General features: G+C 31.1%; 2 protein-coding genes and 1 long non-coding RNA gene across 5 annotated transcripts; 2 read left to right on the forward strand and 1 right to left on the reverse strand.

Annotated features, from left to right (window-relative positions):
• Positions 1–689: 689 nt before the first annotated feature.
• LOC103312485 (G2/mitotic-specific cyclin-B3) lies at positions 690–5,423 on the forward strand. The gene is made up of 6 exons (XM_008193209.3): positions 690–1,299; positions 1,373–1,422; positions 1,474–1,593; positions 4,620–4,775; positions 4,823–4,984; positions 5,032–5,423. The coding sequence occupies exons 1-6, from the start codon at positions 825–827 to the stop codon at positions 5,338–5,340; spliced, it is 1,272 nt and encodes a 423-aa protein (XP_008191431.1). The 5' UTR covers positions 690–824; the 3' UTR covers positions 5,341–5,423.
• A 3,587-nt stretch (positions 5,424–9,010) lies between these two features.
• Positions 9,011–18,696, reverse strand: tadr (torn and diminished rhabdomeres). Of its 2 annotated transcripts, XM_008193211.3 has the most exons (11): positions 18,530–18,695; positions 18,270–18,440; positions 17,942–18,222; positions 17,758–17,895; positions 12,888–13,042; positions 12,595–12,836; positions 12,261–12,551; positions 12,023–12,210; positions 9,587–9,743; positions 9,353–9,535; positions 9,011–9,308 (listed from the first exon to the last, which is right to left on the reverse strand). In XM_008193211.3, exons 2-11 carry the CDS (start codon positions 18,412–18,414, stop codon positions 9,175–9,177), a joined length of 1,914 nt encoding a protein of 637 aa, XP_008191433.1. In that variant the 5' UTR covers positions 18,415–18,440; positions 18,530–18,695; the 3' UTR covers positions 9,011–9,174. The 2 variants fall into 2 exon arrangements, with proteins under 2 accessions (XP_008191433.1, XP_015834053.1); XM_015978567.2 differs by lacking the exon at positions 9,011–9,308 and having other exon boundaries at positions 9,376–9,505; positions 9,558–9,743; positions 18,530–18,696.
• Positions 14,321–16,893, forward strand: LOC107397665 (uncharacterized). Of its 2 annotated transcripts, XR_001574739.2 has the most exons (4): positions 14,321–14,697; positions 16,404–16,518; positions 16,573–16,682; positions 16,740–16,893. It is a non-coding gene; the product is annotated as an uncharacterized LOC107397665 (long non-coding RNA). The 2 variants fall into 2 exon arrangements; XR_010334502.1 differs by having other exon boundaries at positions 16,404–16,682.
• Positions 18,697–20,752: the final 2,056 nt, after the last annotated feature.

Here is a 20,752-nt window from a genome sequence, read left to right on the forward strand (position 1 = left end):
AACCTAAACCATGGATCCAATTTAGAATTTCCACGAGTTTGCGAATCTGGACTTCAGATTAGATATGAAGTACATATAAGTATATGTGTGTCATTTTTATGGGAGGATTAGACTTTTATAGATTTTATTTCGAGTAATTTAAAATGATAATAGCCATTCTAAAATTGGGCTAAATAAAAAATTTGGAACAAAATTTTATCCTCGCAATTGCATCCAAATTTTAATTTTTATGAATTGAGTCTTGAATGGATTTAAAATCGTTATTTAATTTATTTTCTTTAATCTCTGGAATAGAATTGGCAAATATTGGAACCGAAATACTTTTTTTTTATTTTTTAAATGTCAGTTCTTTAAGCAATTCAAGAATTTAAATTTTGATTCCAAATCTTGTAAATCTTGATTTGAATAAATAAATTCGCACTTAAAATAATAAAATGGTTAAATTTGCATAGGGTTTTAAAGAGATAATTCAGTCAATATTACCTAAGTTCAACAAACATCTTCAGTTTTACTCAGAACTGAAGATTTTTTCAGTTTTTTATTGTCTTTTATTGGATTATTACAATTTTCTTTAAAATCCGTATTTTACTTGAATTTTTCTAATTAATATTGTTATCAATTTTGCAACCTCGGAAGGTGTTTTTTTTGGCTAATTTGGACATTTTAGTTTCGAAATTTCCTTTGATTCAAATGAAGTCCCCACTGCAATGAATAGTTTTTTGCCCTTGCTTGATACCGTGTTTATCGCCATTTCTTCGACTAAAGATACGATCTAGAAAGAACATTTTTGCCAGTGGACCACAAGCAGTGTAACAAAGTGCAAAATGTCTGTTCCAAATGACCAAGAAAATTACTCAAAAGCCGTCGAAAAAAATCCCAAATCGGGAAACCGTGCCGCCCTCTCCAACCTCGAAAACATCCTCCCTCAGAACGCATTTAACATCCGCATTAAGAAAACAATTAAGACAACTGCAACCGAAACGAAAATTCGCTCAGCTTCGGCCAGTGAAGCCACCACCCAGGTGAAGTTCGCCTACAAGAAAGAAAACATCACCGAGAGAAAAAACGGGGAGTTTAACATCGACGAAGTCTTCGTCGAGGGGGAGTACCACTACCTCACTTACCTCAAGCCTGAGGAAAATAGGCCAAAGACAAAGTCTGAAGATTTGGGCGAGAAAATTGATCGAACTTTACCGATGGTGAGAGTTACGGCACCGACTTGTGAGAGGAAGCTCGAGGTGAAGAAACCAGCCAAGAAGCAGACGCTCAGGAAATTCAGCAACAGGCGCAAACAGGCCAGTACGTAACAATTTTTTTGTTAGGTATTTCATGTGTTAAACGAGAAAATTCTTCAAAAATTGGTACATTTTAGATTTGGAAGAACTGTTTCGGAACTGTTTGTACGAGGAGGACTATTTTGATGTAAGTGGAAATAGAAATTAATTCAGCGTGGTTCATTTCCGGTTGATTTAGGTGAACTTCCGGCATATGCTTTTAGAAGAGGGCAACTACGTCTACCGCAAACAATTTTTGAAAAAATCCATCGACGAGAATTACAGAATGCTCGTCGTCAATTGGCTGGTCTACGCCCATGTGAGTACATACCGAATTTTTTTACCACTTGCCAAATGCTGTTTGTTCAGTAATCAATTGATTATTTAATAATTTCGTTTTTTAATATTGTCTGGGAATTATTATTTTATAATAGATTTGCTTTTAGAAGTAGTAATGTTTCTTACAAAATTACAATTACAAATATTTTTGAAATACGCCGTTAGACAGCCAAGATATTATACAGGGGGTAACGAAAACAGCGGGTCAAAAGGGAACTAGAGATTCCCTAGGCCAAATTAAAGCGATTCACTTACCTATATAGGCTGATTTTTCAGTGTCTACATTAGAAACTTTTAACTTCTAAAGTAACTAGAACTTTAAAAGTTCAACTAAGTTATCTTCAAAATGGCTGAGCTATTGGCACTAACTTTGAACCCTCTGCGATACGTGATTTTTTTTATTCGATAACCAAAGATTCGAAGAGCCGTCTAGAATTTTTAAAATTGTCTACTGTCAAAATTCAAGGCTAGTATGTTTTTTTAATGGTTATCAAAAAATTTAAACACAAAAAATAGTCAGAAAACAATTACTCTTTGCGAAATAAAGTAAGAACGAAAGATAATGCTCTTTCTATGTAAAACATTAAAAAAATAAGTTTTTTGTTATTTACTTTTTTTTTGATTTTTTGCTTGAGGTATTTTTTTTTGTACTTTTACCAGAAAGATAACGATGAAGTGTGGCAGATTGATATAGAAAAATTTAATTTGTGACTTTTGTCTTAAAAGTGAGGCAATATTTTATTTTGCTTTGTGCATAACTATTAATCAACATTATAAAATTATAACAGAACACAATAGAACTTCTGAGTTAAAAATAAATAGATGATACGAGTATGATGCTTTAAAAAAATAGGGGTTTGTATCATTCTACCTTTCCTACAGGGCAGTTGGATACACTGGATAGTTTACTTTGATATAAGACTTAAATTGTATAAACATTGTTAATAATAACAAAATTTTAATTAGAGACCAATAATTTTTATTGTCGGAGATTATAATCCCACTAGAACTTATTTTTTTACAAATTTTTATAACATAAAATAAGAACCAAACTTTCCCGAATGGTATCTATTTTATTCTCTATTCTCTATTCTCTATTCTCTATTCTCTATTCTCTATTCTCTATTCTCTATTCTCTATTCTCTATTCTCTGCTCTTCTCTTCTCTTCTGATTCTCTTCTGATTCTATTCTGATTCTATTCTCTTCTGATACTCTTTTGATTCTCTTCTGACTCTCATCTGATTCTCTTCTGATTCTCTTCTGATTCTCTTCTGATTCTCTTCTGATTCTCTTCTGATTCTATTCTGATTCTATTCTGATTCTATTTTGATTCTATTTTGACTCTATTTTGACTCTATTTTGATTCTATTCTGGTTCTATTCTATTCTATCAACTAAAGATTTTAATTCTATTTTGATTCTATTCTGATATATTCTGATTCTATTCTAATTCTGTTCTGATTCTATTTTGATTCTATTTTGATTCTATTCTGATTCTATTCTGGTTCTATTCTATTCTATCAACTAAAATTGCAAATTTCAGCTACAAATTCTGAAGTGCTGCTTAAAAGTTGCTATCAGTCATAGTGTTGGCGTCTACGTGTTTTATTCTTGAACTTCTTAGTTTCCCATAATTCTAATAATTGTTTTTCGGATTTAACTTTTATGCTTTTTGCCTCATTGTTTTTTCCGTCTCGTGCAATTCCTGTAATCTATTTTTTTCAGACGTATTATTAAAGAATGTTGGTTTTTCTTTTTTTTGTTTTCTCGACGAGGAAGCATTTGTATCAGTGCTTTTTTTGTTGGTAATACTATACTTATCCTATTTTATGTAAATTTCAATCTTTGGTACACAGTTTGTACCATTTAAAAAAAATAAGAAAAGAGAAAATGAGTTTAGAAAATTTGTGCACTTTTTACTACTACATGAAAGGGGCACTCTGATATGTATCAATATGCCACTTATTTTAGTGTATCCATGATCCCAACTAGAATTTTCGAAATATTAAAGTTTATGTCAATTAAACTATTGAATTTATTTAAAAATCACGTGTCATTTTGTTTTCTGACTGAAATTACTTACTTTTGGTATCTTTAGGTCTTAAGTAAACAACGTGGGAACACTTTAACATTTCACGTGATTTTTTAGTTAAATGCGCTAAAAACACATTTGTTCTTATAAAAGGTTAATGATTAACTGGCGCAGCCACTTTTTTCAAACATGTACAAACACATTTTAGTGACACTGCAGTTCGAATAACGCTTTTTAATAATCAGATATTAGTGGTGTATTATTGTGTCCCCAGTGTGAATCAATCAAAGACACAAGCCCTGTTTTCTCAAAGGTGTATTAAAACATTTGTCTGATTTAAAAAAAAAATTATTGCGCAAAACGCCTTCAGTTTTTTAGCATTTCAGTTTCTGGATTTTTACTTAACAAATAGGAAGGAGCTTTATTGTTATGAAAAAACGATTGCAATAATTTGAAAAAAAAAATAGTGTATTTTTTTGCATCTCAGTCGTACATTTTTAAAATGACCATGTTTTTGTTAAAAAAAAATAAATATTTCATAAACTATGCAAAATCGACCAAAAAAATGTTTTTTTATTACTATACATTTTTTGTTAACTATGTGTAGCCTGTAATAAGTTTATTGTAGTAGTAGTACGAACTCAAATCGGGCTAGAATCACTGTTATAGAAATCTTTACGAAGTGCACCGTTCGAGATTTAACACATTTTATAATTAGCTCGTCAATAAATAAATAAACTTTATGAAATGTACTTTTTGTAATTTTTTTTCGTATATATTAAAACAACTTTTATATATACTTTCAATTTCTATTGATTGCAAAACTTATTTATAGACAATTTAGAGAAAAAAAAATGTGGCTTTTAAATAGACAAATATTATTTATGTTTCTGATATCATAAATTGAGCGAAACAAAAATACTCGTCGTTGTAGACGTTGAGTTTAACTTTTGTGTACATATTTCATGTTTTAGCAAGTGTTGGAATTGTCCGAAAACACGTTCTTCGTTGCTGTCCGAATGTTCGATTATGTTGTAGCATCTCAGAAAACGGCTGGAAATAAATACATTTTAACCGCTATCACGAGCACTTGGATCGCTAACAAAATGTTCGATGTTCGTCAAATACATGTAAGCTTATCGTTTCATGTCATAACAAAAATAATCAAAGTTTGAAGATCTCCAAACTGTTCGCCTTGTGCAACGGCAAGTTTTCCAATCAGCAGTTTCTATCAACGGAGCGGGAAATCTTGAAAGTGTTCAAATTCGATATTAACATCTCTGAACCCAGTTCGTTTCTGTTTTATTTCGTCAAGTTGGAGAATTTAGAGCTGGACTCAGTGAGTTGCTGCCAAAATCATTTCTCTTATTATGGTCATGATTCCAGAAAATTTGCTACAGTGCGTTGTTTCTCCTCGAAATTTTTGCTTTACTTTTGGACTTTTCCTCTCTGCCGACGTCGTTTCTCGCTGCTGTGGCCTTGTATCTAGTTTTGGTAAAATACGAGCTTGACACCAAATTGCATCTGGAAGTGGCGGAAACATACTGTCTTGACAAAGAATCGTTTGTACGGAAGTCCGAGCAACTTGCACTTTGTGTTGAGCATTTGTTGAAGGAAAAGAATGCGAGCAGCGAAATTGTGGCCAAATATTCGACCGAAATGAGGGGTCAAGTCGCTCGTAATTTTGTGTCTTAATAATTGTTTGTTTTAATTTTAGACCGTGCTTAATTATTGTGATGTTTTACCCAATGAATTTTACATAAAATGCTGGATCAGTTCATACTTGCCTTATTTACCTTACCCTATCTAAACTGAACAAATCAGGATATGTCGAGAAAATAACTTTTGCTTTTTTAATTAGTAATTCTATTAATGAATTAATTAACTTTTAATTAAAATGGGTTTTATGCCAGCTCAAAAAAATGGGTTTGTTTTATAATTTGTAATTAAAATTATAACTCAACTACGGAAAATAAAAATTATTGACGCTTATTCTGCAATAAAACTGTTAAAATTCAAAGGTAATTGTTATTGCCATGTATTAGCTGTTTCAAAACTATAAAAACGCCAACATGGCAATAACCAATAAAATTTCTAGATTTGCGATCTAAAATGCTAAGAGTCTTTAGAAAAGTTACATAGTAGGCATTGTTGCCCAAAAAAGGAGAGTTCTTTTTCTGTTAATGTTATAGTACTTTGTTATAAAAATAGCCGTTTTATTATTTATAAAATGTAGTATAAAATTAATAAAATAAAGAATTAGTTTATCTATGAGCGAAAAGTAACGAAGTCACGAGTGGACTTAATTTCTGAATACAATCTTTATCGTCGGGTATATTATATTAATAAATATAACATTATTTTTATACGTTATCAGGACTTCAAGTTTAAGAGAATAAAGTTATTGTTTTCAAATTAATATGTTGGAATTTGTAAATTTAACTGAATAAAAAAATTAACACATGTTATTTACCTTTGCAGTTAAAGTGTTATTTTGTCTACTCTAAAGAGTTGACAAAGCAATTGTTTATCATTTGCTATAGACAAAAATATTAAAATCAAAAACTGTTTTCATGTTATGTTGCAGGACTCTTTATTTAAGTATGTACAAGATGTGTTAAAATGATTTTCATCTAGTCGCCTGCGTGTAACATTTAAATATATAAAATATATTGATAGCGCCGGGTTCATTTAAGCGGAGCGGCACAATTTTTTTACATGTATTTACGTATAAACTAATTTAAAAATCATCTAAGTAGGTGAAAATTATTTTAATACACCTTGTATTTTCGTTATTTTTAAATTTCTGACATTGTTTTAAAACAATTATTATTTGAATATACATTCATTTTAGAGAAATGATTAGAAACTAGATTTTTGGAGGGTTGAAAACTTTACTTAGGTTTTAAAAAGGTTGTAAAAAACAGTAATTAGGTAGATATTAAAATCAGGTAATTTCTACAGGAAAGGAAATTAAAACATATTTTTATAAATATATATTTTATTTTAAAACAAACAAAACGAAATACATTTTGTAAAAAACCTTAAATTCTTTATTACTAACCTATTGTACAACAAAAGTCGTTGAACCTAAATAGGTATCCTTCTAAATTTGTTGCTGTAAAATTAATTTGTTTTTCTACAAGAATTTATTTCAACCTAGAAAATGAACTACTCACTGTATGGAAATACATAGTATTTATTAAAATCTGGCGCACGTTTGCATTATCATTTTTTTTCCAATTAGCATTTTTATTTTCAGGAAATTTTTGTATCCAGATTTTTTTTGTACAGTTTGTCTTATAGTTTGTCACCAACTAATTTCTCTACAACTCCTAGAGTTTTTACAAAAATGTATACTTTATTGATGAGTTCAATAGCTTTAACAAGTGACAGGCTTACTGTTAACTGTTTCCAATTCTGAATTTTGTTATGCTAAAAAAATGCCAAGCTTTTGCAAGGGCTAGTGGAATCTCAAGATTAATAGACAGTGGAACCTTAAAAAATAATTTTGCATACAACTAGAATACTGAATAAACTAGAACTGAAAAAAAAAATAGAAAAATTTACCAATTCAAAAACTGACTTTAACATTAACGCTGAGAAACTAAAAAGCTGAAAAACAAAAATCTAAGAATTGAATTCTAAAGAATTTAGTGACTGAAAAACTAAAAAAAACTAAAGAACTGGAAAACAGTCACTAAAAAATTAAACACTTATATTCCAAATAAAAAAGTGCAGACTGAAACTTTAAAAAAGCATGGAAACTGAAAAGCTGAAAAAAAAACTAAAGAGCATTGAGTTCTATAGAAATAATAGTTAGGTACTGAAAGAGTGAGAAATTAAAAAAATGTCTAGAACTGCAAAGTAGTGTAAAGTAAGAACATTAAGCTGAAATTATAACTAGTGAAATCACGAAAATCGGAAAAATATAGGAAATGGATATGAAATATATGGGGAAACTTAGAAACTAAAAAGCTGACATACTGAGAAACTTAAAAACTAAATTTGTGTCGATCGTCAGCAAATACACTTTGGAACCCAATAATTTGGTTCTCTATTATTGAGCAAATTTTTTTCCACATTTGTGAAAGTAGATATATGCTATATGGGTCGTATGTTCATTATAACCGAATTAATTTGTTACTATAATACAGGATGATTCTTTTAGGGCCTACATTAGAATCTTTTTAACTTTTGATACAGCTGATATATCTAGGAAACTTCCCCAGTCTCTGTTTTATAACATTTTTGATCTGTACATTTGTTTTTTTTTTTGATTTCCATTTTTTTTTCTAATGTATAAACTTGTCTAAATACCAATGAAAACATAAAAAAAATATCCCATTTTAAATTAGATAGGTTTTACGCATCCTGTTTAGGATGCAAGTTATTTTGGAATTTAGTAAAAACACATATTAATTGTGGCAAATATTTACATTTTTAACAAAACAGATTTATCCCACTTACAAGAAAAGCCCTTAACACTTTTTTAAAGTTTTTATTAAAAATATTACTCAAAAACAATTTAACAATACACAAAAATTAAAACTGCTGCTGCGGTAAGAAACCAGCATGATTCAAAACCGTGAAAATCTCCTTTCGCGGAATCCTGTGCGAATCCCTCGCCTTCACTGGTCGTTCCCCCGGCCCAAACCAGGAATTTTTGGCCAAAGCGGCCCTAATTCTGGGGTCTTGGTAAAACGGGTTCTTCAAATGTGGCGGAAGCGAATCCTCAACAACAGCCGCCTTTTGCACATCCTCGTGCTCCAAGTCGTTCAGTTCGGAAAATTGGGCCACGGAAAATGGGAAAATCAGCGCAAGAGACACAACGAGCAGTCGCATCTGGGGGGAAAAAGATTGAACTTTCTCTTTGGAAAATTCCGGGATAAAAATAAATCTTATCTCAATCCGGAAGTTTCACTTCCACGTGTTACGTCAAACTGGTTTGTGGCTAACCCACTTATTTTTTGGGGAAACGACGCGACGTAATTAATTAACTAATTAATGGCTTGATTGTGTTTGGAGGAAAAAACGTGAGAAATGATTTTAAAAAATTGCAATAAACTCGATTTGTTAAAAAAAAAACAAATCTACGGATTATGAGTTCAATCGTGGAGAAAGTTACAATTTCGAATGCTTGAACTTGATGAGTTTAAAGAAATTAAGTAATAACTTAACTGTTTGTTTTGTTTTTTTTAATAAGTGGGACTTACCTTGATACAGTGTGAACACTTAGGCACTCAGTTCTTGACTGTTGTCTTGTCGTGCCCCCCTGCTGGAGCCGCCAAAGAGGGGGCTTAAGATGAGCCCCCGCTTACATAAAGAGTTACATAATTGTCTAGTATTTCGAAATCAAACACAATTTTTAAGCAAATATTTTATTGCACATTATTGCAATCAATACTCTCCCTATGTCTCTAAAATTTCTACATAGTGTAACACGGTACAAAATCGCATACAAATTTAATTGTTTTCATCGTCTGATTCAAAAATAAAATTTGCGTCTTCGTATTCGTCACAATCTTGTCATCTACTGATTAAAATCGTGTCCACATAATTGTCGGTGAAATTCTCAGTGATGTTCAGTTTTGATTTTTGGTTATTGTTGGGAAAAAGTCCATCACAGGTGCAGCAATCGCATCGCCAAAAAAGCAGACAGCCTTTAAAAAATTAGGAAGGAACCTAAATATTGAATAATGCTTACCAACACTGACCCAAAAAACAATTCCCGGCCAGACCTCGTCCAGTATCGTGGACACCAAAATGATATGCAGTTGAATCGCAATTAGATTGCATAATGGAGTGACCGATTTAGGTAACAAACCGTTTTCTGATTGGTATAAGTTCTGAGGCATCACTAAAATAATAAGAGTCGAAAACACCGAAACTGCAAATGATCGTTTTACTACGTTTTGCTATGTTTTATTTCAAGACAAACCGGTAAAACACGGCCATAATAAATTGTAAAATTTCCAAATCAACACTTGCGATAAACTTATTGTCGCGATGGTTATAATTATCAAAAATATTACAACAGTCGTCGCTGTCACGTACGTCGGGTATTTGTTCTCGTTGAAGTTGTCGATCGTTGCGACCTGAAATTGCAAGATCAAAGTCAAAAAACGCGGGTTCGAACCCGGGTTCGGCCAACTTTTTTTTCCACAATATTAAATTGCCTACGTTTCCAAACACTTGTTCAATTGTATTTAGGCTTCTCATGAACTTAAATAAACAGCACTGTTATCCTTTTTTAAATTGCATTAAAACGAAAATGTTGGGGTTCAAATCCTGGTACTATATAATTTTTTTAATTCTAATTTGAAATAGGAGAACTAATAACTTGCAATCTTATTAACTTCAAAAATACCGTTCGAACTCTTTTTTAATATACAGTCGAATTAGTTCGAAGCAGTAAGTTCGAACCCGGGTGTGGCCAACTTATTTTTGTTATTGTAATGACAATATAGAACCGTTATCACAATTTAAACTTCGTGGAAGCGAAAATGTTGAGCCATTAATCCTCTCTTGACACACTTTTTTTTAAATTTTTTAATGAAAATAGAATTAATGACTAAATTAAAATAGGAATTTGATTAAAATGTTCCAGTCGTATTAACTCGAAAAACGCGTATTCAAATCCAGGTTTTTCAACTTTTTTTTGCAAAAAATAATTTGAAAAAATCATGAAGCCGAATCAGTCCACCGAAAGGTGGGGGTTTGAACCCGAGTGTGCTCAAATTTTTTTTTCAAAATCTAATGATACTAGGGCCAAGATTTTGAAAGTTTAATGAAGATTATTAAACTGTCTGGAAACAAAAATGTTGGACTTCGAACCCTCTTTCGGTACACTTTTTTTTACATAGGTATATAAAAAAATTGATTTACAAAAGTCTGCTAAAAGTGTCTTTCACCATAATTTCAAAAATAGTAGTCGCAGCAAATTTAGCGTTTGGTATTAAATACTTCATTAAGCAAAAAATTCTTATACAAATTTTTTCTAGGACCGAAATGATGCGTCTTTTTTATTTTAATTTTTAATTTTTAGGGTAGTTTTAGGAATTTTATATTTAAACATCGCTTATTCACAGATGACACAAGAAATAACAATTTAACAAATTTTTGGAGCTACTTAGTAATAATTCATTATTTAAAAATTATAAGGAACTGTAGAAAAAAATCACAGGCATAAAGAAAAATATAAAGTATAAATGAACAGGAAACGCTGAATTCTGTGCGATTAGCAGTTTTAGCGATATAGTAAAAATGCACTAGTCGGTTTACGGAAAGCTTCATTAAAATTTAACACGTGTTAAAATTTAACAACGTGAATAGACCATTCAGATTGGTCCAATTTGATCACGTGATCAGTTAATCACGTATTTAATTGAAGATTAAATTAATGACGCTTAGGACCGGTTTATAGGTTTATTGGTATATAAATAATTAAAAAAAAATCATGAAGTTAAATTAGTCTACCAAAAGGTGAGGGTTCAAATCCAGGTGTGGCCATTATTTTTTTTTCTAATCTAATAGTACTAGGGCCGAGATTATGTTTTAAACTGGAAGCAAAAAGGTTGGGTTTCAAAGTCTTGTTCGGTATCATGCGTGGAGAAATTTAGGAAAGTGTAGGTTCAAACCCGGGTATGGCCACCTTTTTTTTCAATAATGCAATGATAATAAGGCCGTTATCACTTGTAAAGTGCGTAGAAACGTAAATGTTGAACTTCAAACCTTCATTCGGTACATTTTTCATAATTATTTATTATACAAGATGATAAAATTTAATTTCTATTTGCAATCGGATTGAGGAGTAGGTAATGGTGAATTTTATCGTCATGTACAAAAGAAAATTTTAATCTATTTTACATTATTACTGATAAGCAATTAAGCAAAATTCAACAATGAAAAATCCTTAACAACGGAAAAACAACAATTGTTATGAACCATGTTTCTGTCGACAATAAAATTTCGTTTTACCATGAAGTAATCAGTGGATAAAATACCATTTTACTGTTTAAAATAATCAAGTATAATTAGTATTTTGACTAAAATCTTAGAGTCGTATTAAATCAATAATAAAAGACGGGTTTGAACGCAGATTTTTAAAAATGTTTTAAAAATAACCAGCAAAATAATTCCCCAAAATTTTTTTCTTTAGTTTTTTGACAGTATTTTAATAAAATGAAATAGCGAGTAAGCCGTGTCTAGATATTTGCGAGTTTTAGTAAATAACTAAGTTTCTGAAACACAAAATTTGCTCTAAATCTGTGGAGAAATAAGTCATGCAAACCAAAAAGTCGAGGTTCGAACCCCGATCCAGCCAACTTTTTTTCTAATTTTTTCAAGCTGATAAGAGTAAATTAATGAAAATTACTTGTATTTTGTCCCTGTATTCTTGAACTGCAACATCAACATCAGTCGAACTGTACGAATCTTCAACATCGCTCGAAACAATTGACTCTTTCTCATCTTCGTCCGAACTGACTTCGTTTAAAACAACATCAGACTTATCACAATACTCATTCAGGAGCAAATACTCATCGTCTTGCGTCGTCCCTTCTTCTGTAAAAATTAGGATAAAAAATTGACCTAAACGTTTCAAAAACACAAACTTGGAGTTCGATTCCTGTTGGCTCTACTCGGCGAGACATTTTTCTTCCAACCCGAAATTATACCCGTAATTTTATTTTTCAAGTTCGTTTCTTTTTGATTTTTCGATTGCAGTTTGCTGTACTGCGTGCTACTCGGAGCAACTAAATAGGACTCGTTGCGAAATTCGGGCCGGTAGTAGTAATATAGCACCAATAATGACTTCGCGATGGCTTTGAGGAGAGTCGAGACGTTTAAAATTTTAACAAGATAGGCCAGTGGACACGCAAAGGCCAGAATGGCACTCAGACTGCCTAAAACTCAAGTTAGAATTTCAAAATTGTGGGGGGGAAATACCTGCTGAAAAAATCGCCAGAAGGGGGGCCCCCGTAAACGAGTTCCTGTACCTCAAAGACGCTAAAAAAATTTGCCACTCTTTACTCGCCAAAACCTCAAATAGTGAATACAAGGAGGGGAAAATTTCCGTCAAGGCGAGGCACATTGTACAAATCATACAAATAGACATTACTAAACGGGCCCAATCGACGTCCCGAAGTTCAAAAACGCGCAACATAGGGGTCGCTGTTCCTGCCAGTTCCCTTCAAATTAGAAAACATTATACTGTTGAGAAAAGTGAGTTAGGGACGTACTTGGAGTGTGACATCAACGTGAAAACTACGGTGGTAAAACTGTACAAGAATAACGGAAAAAACACCATTGTCACTATTTTGATAAGTCTGTGTCTCGTGATTTTCTGATAAGAACTGTTGAAGCCGTATGAACACATAGCTGCCCCTGATATCACCTGCAAAACATTAATTTTATTCAAAATTAATTGATTAAAAATCAAATGAATGTGTTTTACAACTGACACACCAAACTATTACTTCCGACACGACGCGTTTCAAGCACAATGTGGTCATCCTCAGGTAAGAATATACAGGGTGATCCAGTCCAGATCATATCTTCTGTACTTATTTATTAGTAAAGTTGCACTGTTGATTTTTTGTAGACGTCATTTATATTCTACGACGCATTTTATGAAAATATTTTGATTATACAGTGTGTCTCAAAAAAATATAACGTCATAATAATAATTTTTAATAGAATGCGATTATTATTTTGCGTTAATTAGGATACCCTTTTTTTTCTTACATGCTTTTTATTTTTTTTTCAAATTTGGTTTTTGTTGAAAAAAATTAAAACCAAAAAAATTATTTTTCACTTTTCGTTTTAAAAATTATTCATGACATGTGGTGGAGGCGCCGGGTTATTTAACAATGAAAATATGATCTTTTAATTACATTATTACTAGGTACGTGTTGAACAAGGTCTAACAGATATATTAATTTAATTTAATTGATCATTTGAATTACCACAGGGTGTATACAATTTACTTCCATAATTTTTAAACTTTACACATTCGGATAAAAATAAACAAAACAAAAAGCTCTAAAGTTTAAAAAGTTTGGAAGCAAATACTAAAGAAAAATGAAGACCTTGTAGTAATTTAGATCATTTAAATTTAAATATCTAGTAATCATATTATCAAGAAAGTACTGTTTGTAGCTTTAAAGCTTACGGAGTAAAAATATTTTTTTTTATTTTTTTTAACAGTAATCCTTGAACCGCTTAAAAAATCATCGGGATATGTGTGTAGCTAAAAAGGCAACCTAACTCTTAATAATTGTAAGCCAATATTTTTTATAGTAATGACGTCACACTTTTTTGGGATACTGTCCTGAAATGCTTCTTTAAGTAGATATAAAAAACGTCTACAAAACATCGAAAGATCAATTTTGATATTAAACAGCCTATTAAAGTTATTAATATTATTATTAACAAAATAACCGTTCTACAGAAGACTAGAGCTGGGCTGGATCATTCTGTATACAGGTTGAGTCTGCTAGAAGTAGATTTTTACAAATTTTCATTGTCCCAGTAGCAAAACTGTGTTTGATATTAGATTATTTTTTCTCTATGTGATTTTTTTTAGAATTGTTCTACAGTAGACTATTTGACTGGTTTCTGGAAACCATCTCAAATATGTAGTTTAGTGATGATTATTGAGCCCACAAAAAGTTGTTATTTTTAATTCTTACAAGTATTTTTTCAAAAAATAGCAACTGATAAAGATAATTTAAATAAGCCGCCGAAACTCAACTTTGAACAATATGGCGTAAGTGACGTCATTGAAGTAAACAATCATCAAGTGTCATAAACTCATAAACAAGTTAATAGTTATTTTTGTGAATTTTTGCTGTTAGTCAAGAAAAAAAATGTACAAATGGTGTGTGGTGACAGTGTTCTACAAATGTTGCTATAAAGACACCCAGTAAACTATTCGCAAATGTGCCGAAAAAGCCCCAAGACTTGCAAAAGTGGTTATACCTACAACTCGCTCGCAAAATCCTGATGTTGTTAGAATTGTTGTTTTTTGTCAAGATCATTTTGATTAAGGTAAGTAATAGTAGATTGTTTAACAAGTGAAGAAAAGTGGTGGTTTAATATCGCGTTTGATTTACGAGCGTTGGCGAGCAAATTGAATGTTCATACACTTTTCTTACGAGTTGAAAATGCTATTTTTCTGCATCCGTATCCTTAATTGAAAACTTAGAAAAACAGCAACAAAAAGTGCTATTCTAGAATCTTTAACATAGTTGCATATTAAAAAAAACCGCAGCAACGCGTGGCAACTGATTATTTATTAAACAGTACAGAATTATATTTATTATATAGAAGTTGAAAGTGATTTTGAAAAAAATGAAGACGAGAGAGAAGCAGTTCTAAATCTGTTTAGGAAAGTATGATAAAACTTTAGAACAATTCTCTCATTGAAGAAATAGTAAGGGGTACAAGGTATTAGTGAAAATGTTATGTTGCTAACTAGTAATGTGTTGCTAATTAGTAAAATAAAACATTTTCTTTTTGAATTAGATATCGTCCGTTTTTTTTAATAAACAATTGTCTGGTATAAAAGTAGTTCATATCGCCTTAAAATGGAAAATTGAGAAATTAGATTTACATTACGTACTTGGATTTAAATAAATTTCTTCAATTAAAGCCAGATAACGAAATTTTATTTTTGATTTTGACACTGACACTTGTTTATAAAAAAATAGCTAATAGGTATAATAATTCTACTAAAGCAAATAACTGTTTGCCATCAAAGATACAAGAAACATATTTTTATTTATGTAAATTATGACTTGGAAGAATCAATCTTAGATGCGAAAGAATTTGCGGAAATATTCTTAGATTAACCATAGAAATGTTTTAATATTTTGTTATTTTAATTTGTTTCAACTCCAGAAACACTATGACTAGCTTAAAACGTTTCAGGTTTTATACTTTTTTACCTTAAATCCTTAAAACGCTATTATAGCCAGTTCTAAGCAATTTAATAAATTTTCAACCAGAAAATTAAATGAAATCTTTATGTTTTGCGGAAACTTTGCCCAAAAAATTCTTGCTTCTGCCTGCTATTTCAACAAATGGTTAAAAATGATATGTATAATAATTAATCATATTGCCACCCAACATATTCTAAATTCTGATCTATTTACACCCTGTAATAAAAAAACAGAAAAAATTAATTTATTTTGTCGTAAAATTATACGGGATTATAGGACTCCGAATCTATGACCATTGACCAAGTAAAATGTGAATCACAAAATACAGTTTATGCACTTACAGCTAACAGGATTTCTGTTATAATGAGCCCTATGGATATAGTGAAGTAACTGCTTTTATTTGTAATAGTAAAAGATATACATAATTTATATTTCATGAGAGAGAAAGCGATAAAACTATAGTAAAAGCTTTTGCTATAATACCCAATGTCATAGTTACTTAAAATTTAGAATTTGAACGTTTGCCTTGTAAAATGTATTTAGTGTTGCGTTTTTAATTTTACATAGTCAAGCTCGGAGTTTGCTGTGAATAATCCTGTATAATTTCCTCTTTTTACTTCATTCTAGAATAGACCTTGTCATTTGAAATTGAAGAGACTCGATAAACCAATTAAAGTTTTTGAAAACATTTTTTTTAGATAAGAGATTTTTCTCATTGCTCGAAATGTTTATAAACCTGGACATTGTACATCTTTAAACATAAAGTTATTTATCGAAAATTTGTATACTGATCTTGTGTTTTTTTATTTTCAGTAGGTCTATTCTAAGAAGAAGAGGGAACGAAGAGGACGCCCAGGGTAAGTGAATTTTAATTTTTTCTAATTGAGGTGAAGTGTGTGAAAATGTGAGTGCAACATTTTAGAACACAGTAAGTATTTATAAGTATCCAAATATGAGTGAAAATTAATTGATTGTGTTGTAGATGAAACGTAATTCTTTCAAAGTTTTTGAAGAAAACTTCCAGACTTTTGACGAAACATCTCTTAAATAATGAAGAAAAACATTTACAGCAAGATCGAGACTAAGTATATTGTACGAATTTGATTTTGTTTCTTCATTCATTATTAATTTTTGCTATTTTTGTTTCAGATAACTCTAGTGATATAAGTGTGTGTTGTGGACTTTCAAGTGCTTAACAGACTTTTAGTAGTGCGCGATTTTCTAAATTTCGTGTGATTAAAGTGCCAATGGAAGGGATCTTCAGGGAACCTGGACGCTATAATCGTGCTACAAGGATCAGGATTAAAGGGTTAGTTGTCAATTTTTCTTTTCTAAAAAAATTATACATTTATACATAATGTAATTTATCGAAAATTTGTATACTGATCTTGTGTTTTTTATTTTCAGTAGGTCTATTCTAAGAAGAAGAGGGAACGAATAGGACGCCCAGGGTGAGTGAATTTTAATTTTTACTAAGTGTGGTGAAGTGTGTGTATATGTGAGAGCAACATTTTAGAACACAGTAAGTATTTATAAGTATCAAAATATGAGTGAAAATTAATTAATTAATTGTAGATGAAACATAATTCTCTCAAAGCTTTTGAAGAAAACTTCCGGACTTTTGACGAAGCATCACTTAAATAATGAAAAAAACATTTACAGCAAGATCGAGACTAAATATATTGTACGAGTTTGATTTTGTCTCAACGCAATGAATAGGTCTCAAAGTGCTTTACAAAAAAACTGAAAAAAAAAGACTAGTGTCTAATACCTTGTAATTAAAAAAATGGATTTTGCTCACTTTGTAAATTTAATTTTTTTGAATAAAATTTAATTTTCTACAACCTTCTTTCTTACATTTTTATAATTTCACTATTTTTTTCTCGTATTTTTCGTGTTTATTGTAAAGAATGTACTGTTCAACATTTCTCCACTTTTCCTAAGCTATTAGTCAAGTGGTTGATTTTAAATTAATTTCAAACGATTTGGATCCTAGACGGTATTATGCTTAAAGCGGTTTTATTTTTACCATGCTGTACTATTTTTTTAGGTACAGAAAATCGAACGATTTTTTATCCTAGTATTTAATTCTACGTAATCGAAACAGGTGCTAAATTTTAGTTTTGATGCGACAAATTATTAAAAATAAAAAATGTGCAATTTTTACCGTTTGCATTGTACACGTTTTAAAATCCTGGCTCCACTTTGCTAAATCCACTACGGTTTCGAAGCAGCCAACTGAAGCAAAAAACCCAAAAGTCACTAACACAGCCACCAACAGAAGGGCGGTAAAAAAGGGCGATTTCTGTAACACTTTTTACAAAATAAAGTCCGATTTGGTGTTTAATTACCTCAAGCCCCATCATAAATAATCCAATGACAACAATAACAATAGAAACACCTAAAATATCAGGCCAGGGCTCGCCCAACGAGTGCGATTCAATCCCTAGAAACCACTCTCTTAATTTCTCGTTGCTGATATAGTCTATAGTAGCGCTAGCAATCCTAGCACAGGTAGCTGATGCAGCTAGAAATTCTAGAATCTCCATCCAGATTTGGAAAAAGTCTAAAATATCACATAATTTTCGTTTCTTGTATGTGTCAGTCGGGTTTAAGGACGCGCCACATAATGCTACAAAAATGGTTTTTTCTCGTTTTTTGCGTTTTGTTTGAACGGACCTGATAATGTTACGGACAGGGCTGAAACAGGTAACGCAATAACTGTGACAACACCGGAGGTTTCTGAGGCGATGAGGCCCACAAGGAAGGTCAAACCCAGCGACCAGTGGACGCAAGAGTTTCCGAATTCTTGCAAAAGACTCATTTTCAGAGAAAATCCATTAGCGTAACCTAGAAGCGTGATTAATTTGGAACGAAACGATTTAATTAATATTCATGTGGTGTTTGGGGTTCGTTGTGCTTGATTTGACATGACTTACCGATTCGGTTTCAAATACGTATTGTGGATGCGATATTATTGTGTCGACATGACGGCTTTTGATGGAACTTTGTTTGTTTTACTGATTTTTAACGAAAATATAAATCTTCCGCATTACAACTGCATTAATCGATCGATGGGGTTGGCACGCAGGCGCTTCTAAGAAAGGAGACACCTTTAGATGGGTTTTTACAAGTGGAAAGCAACGTTTAGGGTGATTAACTCGTTAATTAAAAAGACGATCGATGGAATTATTGCGTTTTATTCGCTTGTGAAACGAGCCAAGCAATTAAGTAACAAATTGTAGTTTTTGGACTTGAAAGAGTTGAGCATCCGACGTCTTTCTTTACTCATATAATTATTAAATAAATTTACGTAATAACAATAAATTAATTTGTCTTTCTTGTAAAATAAATTAAAATCAAAAGGTACTATACAAATTTACAGAAAAGTTAAGTTATATCCTATTACCATCACCGGATCCCTTCCTTTAGGGTTAGTTGTAACAAGAGTAAGGTGACCAGCCTTAATAAATTCAGAGTCTAGAATTAATAATAACATTAATACATAGGATAAAATATTGACATAAAACACGAAGAAAAGTTTGTTGGTTGTTGGTATTCCTGTCGTCACTAAATATCTACCTTATCTACCTCTGCATAACATATTCTTTTGCTTTTTGCAATTTTTTTAGAAGAATATGAATGGTAAAGTAAAGTAAAGTAAAGATTTTATTTTCCTGAACATTGGCGTTTTTATGGAACTGTTTGCAATACATTGACGTGGACTTTTTAAAACTGAACAGAGTATAAATATTATTAAGTGTGCTACGAAATTTTCAGCGAAATAAACTCTTTACCATAAAATACAAATGATCTAAAAACTCTAGTAATGCATTGATATATTATATTATATTATATTATGAAATTTTAAAAAATGAACATATGAATAATTATAGTGGTAGTAGTAAATAAAAACCTCAGTGCATATCCAAATTACACTAAAATTTAATTTTAATGTGAGTTGTATTTTACTAACTTTTTCGAGCGACCAACAAATTTTTACATACTTAGTTAGCTGGTATAAAGTTTCTAGTCGAGATTTTTTGAAGCAAGAATTCCTGAAAAATCTGACTTCACTTACAACCAAAAAAAAGTGTTGAGAAATCGACGGAAAATAAATGGTTTCTTTCGTTATCTGTAAACTTAGGTTTTTAAATTTCTCAAAAATTAAAAAAAATGTTGGTAATTTTTACTTGAGAAAAAAATAAGTCGGGAAATTTAAAATTCTCGTTAGGTTGAGACATTAGGTTGATACAAAAATACACTTGGTTGTTTCATCGGAAAAGTCGCTTTTTGGGTTTTTAACATCGTATTTTCATTTTCATGAAATAACAACTTTTTGACTAACTTTAGTTTATATTTTCGTTCTTCTATTTCTATCTGGCAGCTCGTTCATATAATTCAGACTCTCTTAAACCCCTATATGTTCTTTTGCTTATACTCGGCCTTCTAGAAGGGTTAGAGAAACATTCTGTAGTTCTGTACTTTGAATAATGCAAGAATGAGCTAAAATTTAAATTAAGAAATATAACATACTTTTTTCGGTACAAAAGTAACAAACTGTTACTGTTTGTTGTGTTTTTTGTGGACACGTATTTCTGTCAATTTTTTGTCCCAACTTAATAAGTCTCTGAGTTTGGTCAAAGTAGACATTTCAGTTTATAATAATTCGCATGGAACTGAATATTTTGGTATAGACCTTAGGTACACTTTTATGATTATTACAAACAAAATATCACAAATCCCCGCCAAGCCTACGTGTGCTAAAAACTTTATTCAATGTTAAAGGTCACAAGTATCAGTTTTTAGTCGGTAATTGTGTCTCTAGTCTTCTCTACTAGTTTTTACATTTAAATTTTTGAAATTTTACACTTAAAATTATGGTGATTATGAATATTAAATTTATTTTCCTATTATGTCGCTGTAAGTTTTATGGTCTCTTCTGTGTCTTGAGTATCTAGAATCTTCTGGATTCTAAATGTGTGCAATAAAATGTCATTTAAAATGTTTTTTTTCGATTTTTGTCGTGATTTTGATCGATTTCCGGTACCCGGAGTATTTATCGGGCTATAACTCCCGGAATTATTAGACCGTTACCCCATTAAGTTTCTTATCTTTTTCTTATTATCTTATTTATCTTTCAATATTATCTATCTTTAAAA

This window comes from Tribolium castaneum, chromosome 1, assembly GCF_031307605.1.
Source record: "Tribolium castaneum strain GA2 chromosome 1, icTriCast1.1, whole genome shotgun sequence".
Lineage (NCBI taxonomy): Eukaryota > Metazoa > Arthropoda > Insecta > Coleoptera > Tenebrionidae > Tribolium > Tribolium castaneum.

What these genes read in the sequence shown, in the direction of transcription:
- tadr (XM_008193211.3), bottom strand. Translation starts at nt 18,414, where the DNA reads ATGAGTCTTTTGCAAGAATTCGGAAACTCTTGCGTCCACTGGTCGCTG. An exon ending in CAACAGGAATCGAACTCCAA is followed by an intron (nt 12,211 to 12,260) that starts GTTTGTGTTTTT and finishes TAATTTTTACAG; the next exon opens with AAGAAGGGACGACGCAAGAC. An exon ending in TGTTTTTTGGGTCAGTGTTG is followed by an intron (nt 9,309 to 9,352) that starts GTAAGCATTATT and finishes AATTTTTTAAAG; the next exon opens with GCTGTCTGCTTTTTTGGCGA.
- LOC103312485 (XM_008193209.3), top strand. Translation starts at nt 825, where the DNA reads ATGTCTGTTCCAAATGACCAAGAAAATTACTCAAAAGCCGTCGAAAAA. An exon ending in ATTGGCTGGTCTACGCCCAT is followed by an intron (nt 1,594 to 4,619) that starts GTGAGTACATAC and finishes TTCATGTTTTAG; the next exon opens with CAAGTGTTGGAATTGTCCGA. An exon ending in AGAATTTAGAGCTGGACTCA is followed by an intron (nt 4,985 to 5,031) that starts GTGAGTTGCTGC and finishes TCATGATTCCAG; the next exon opens with AAAATTTGCTACAGTGCGTT.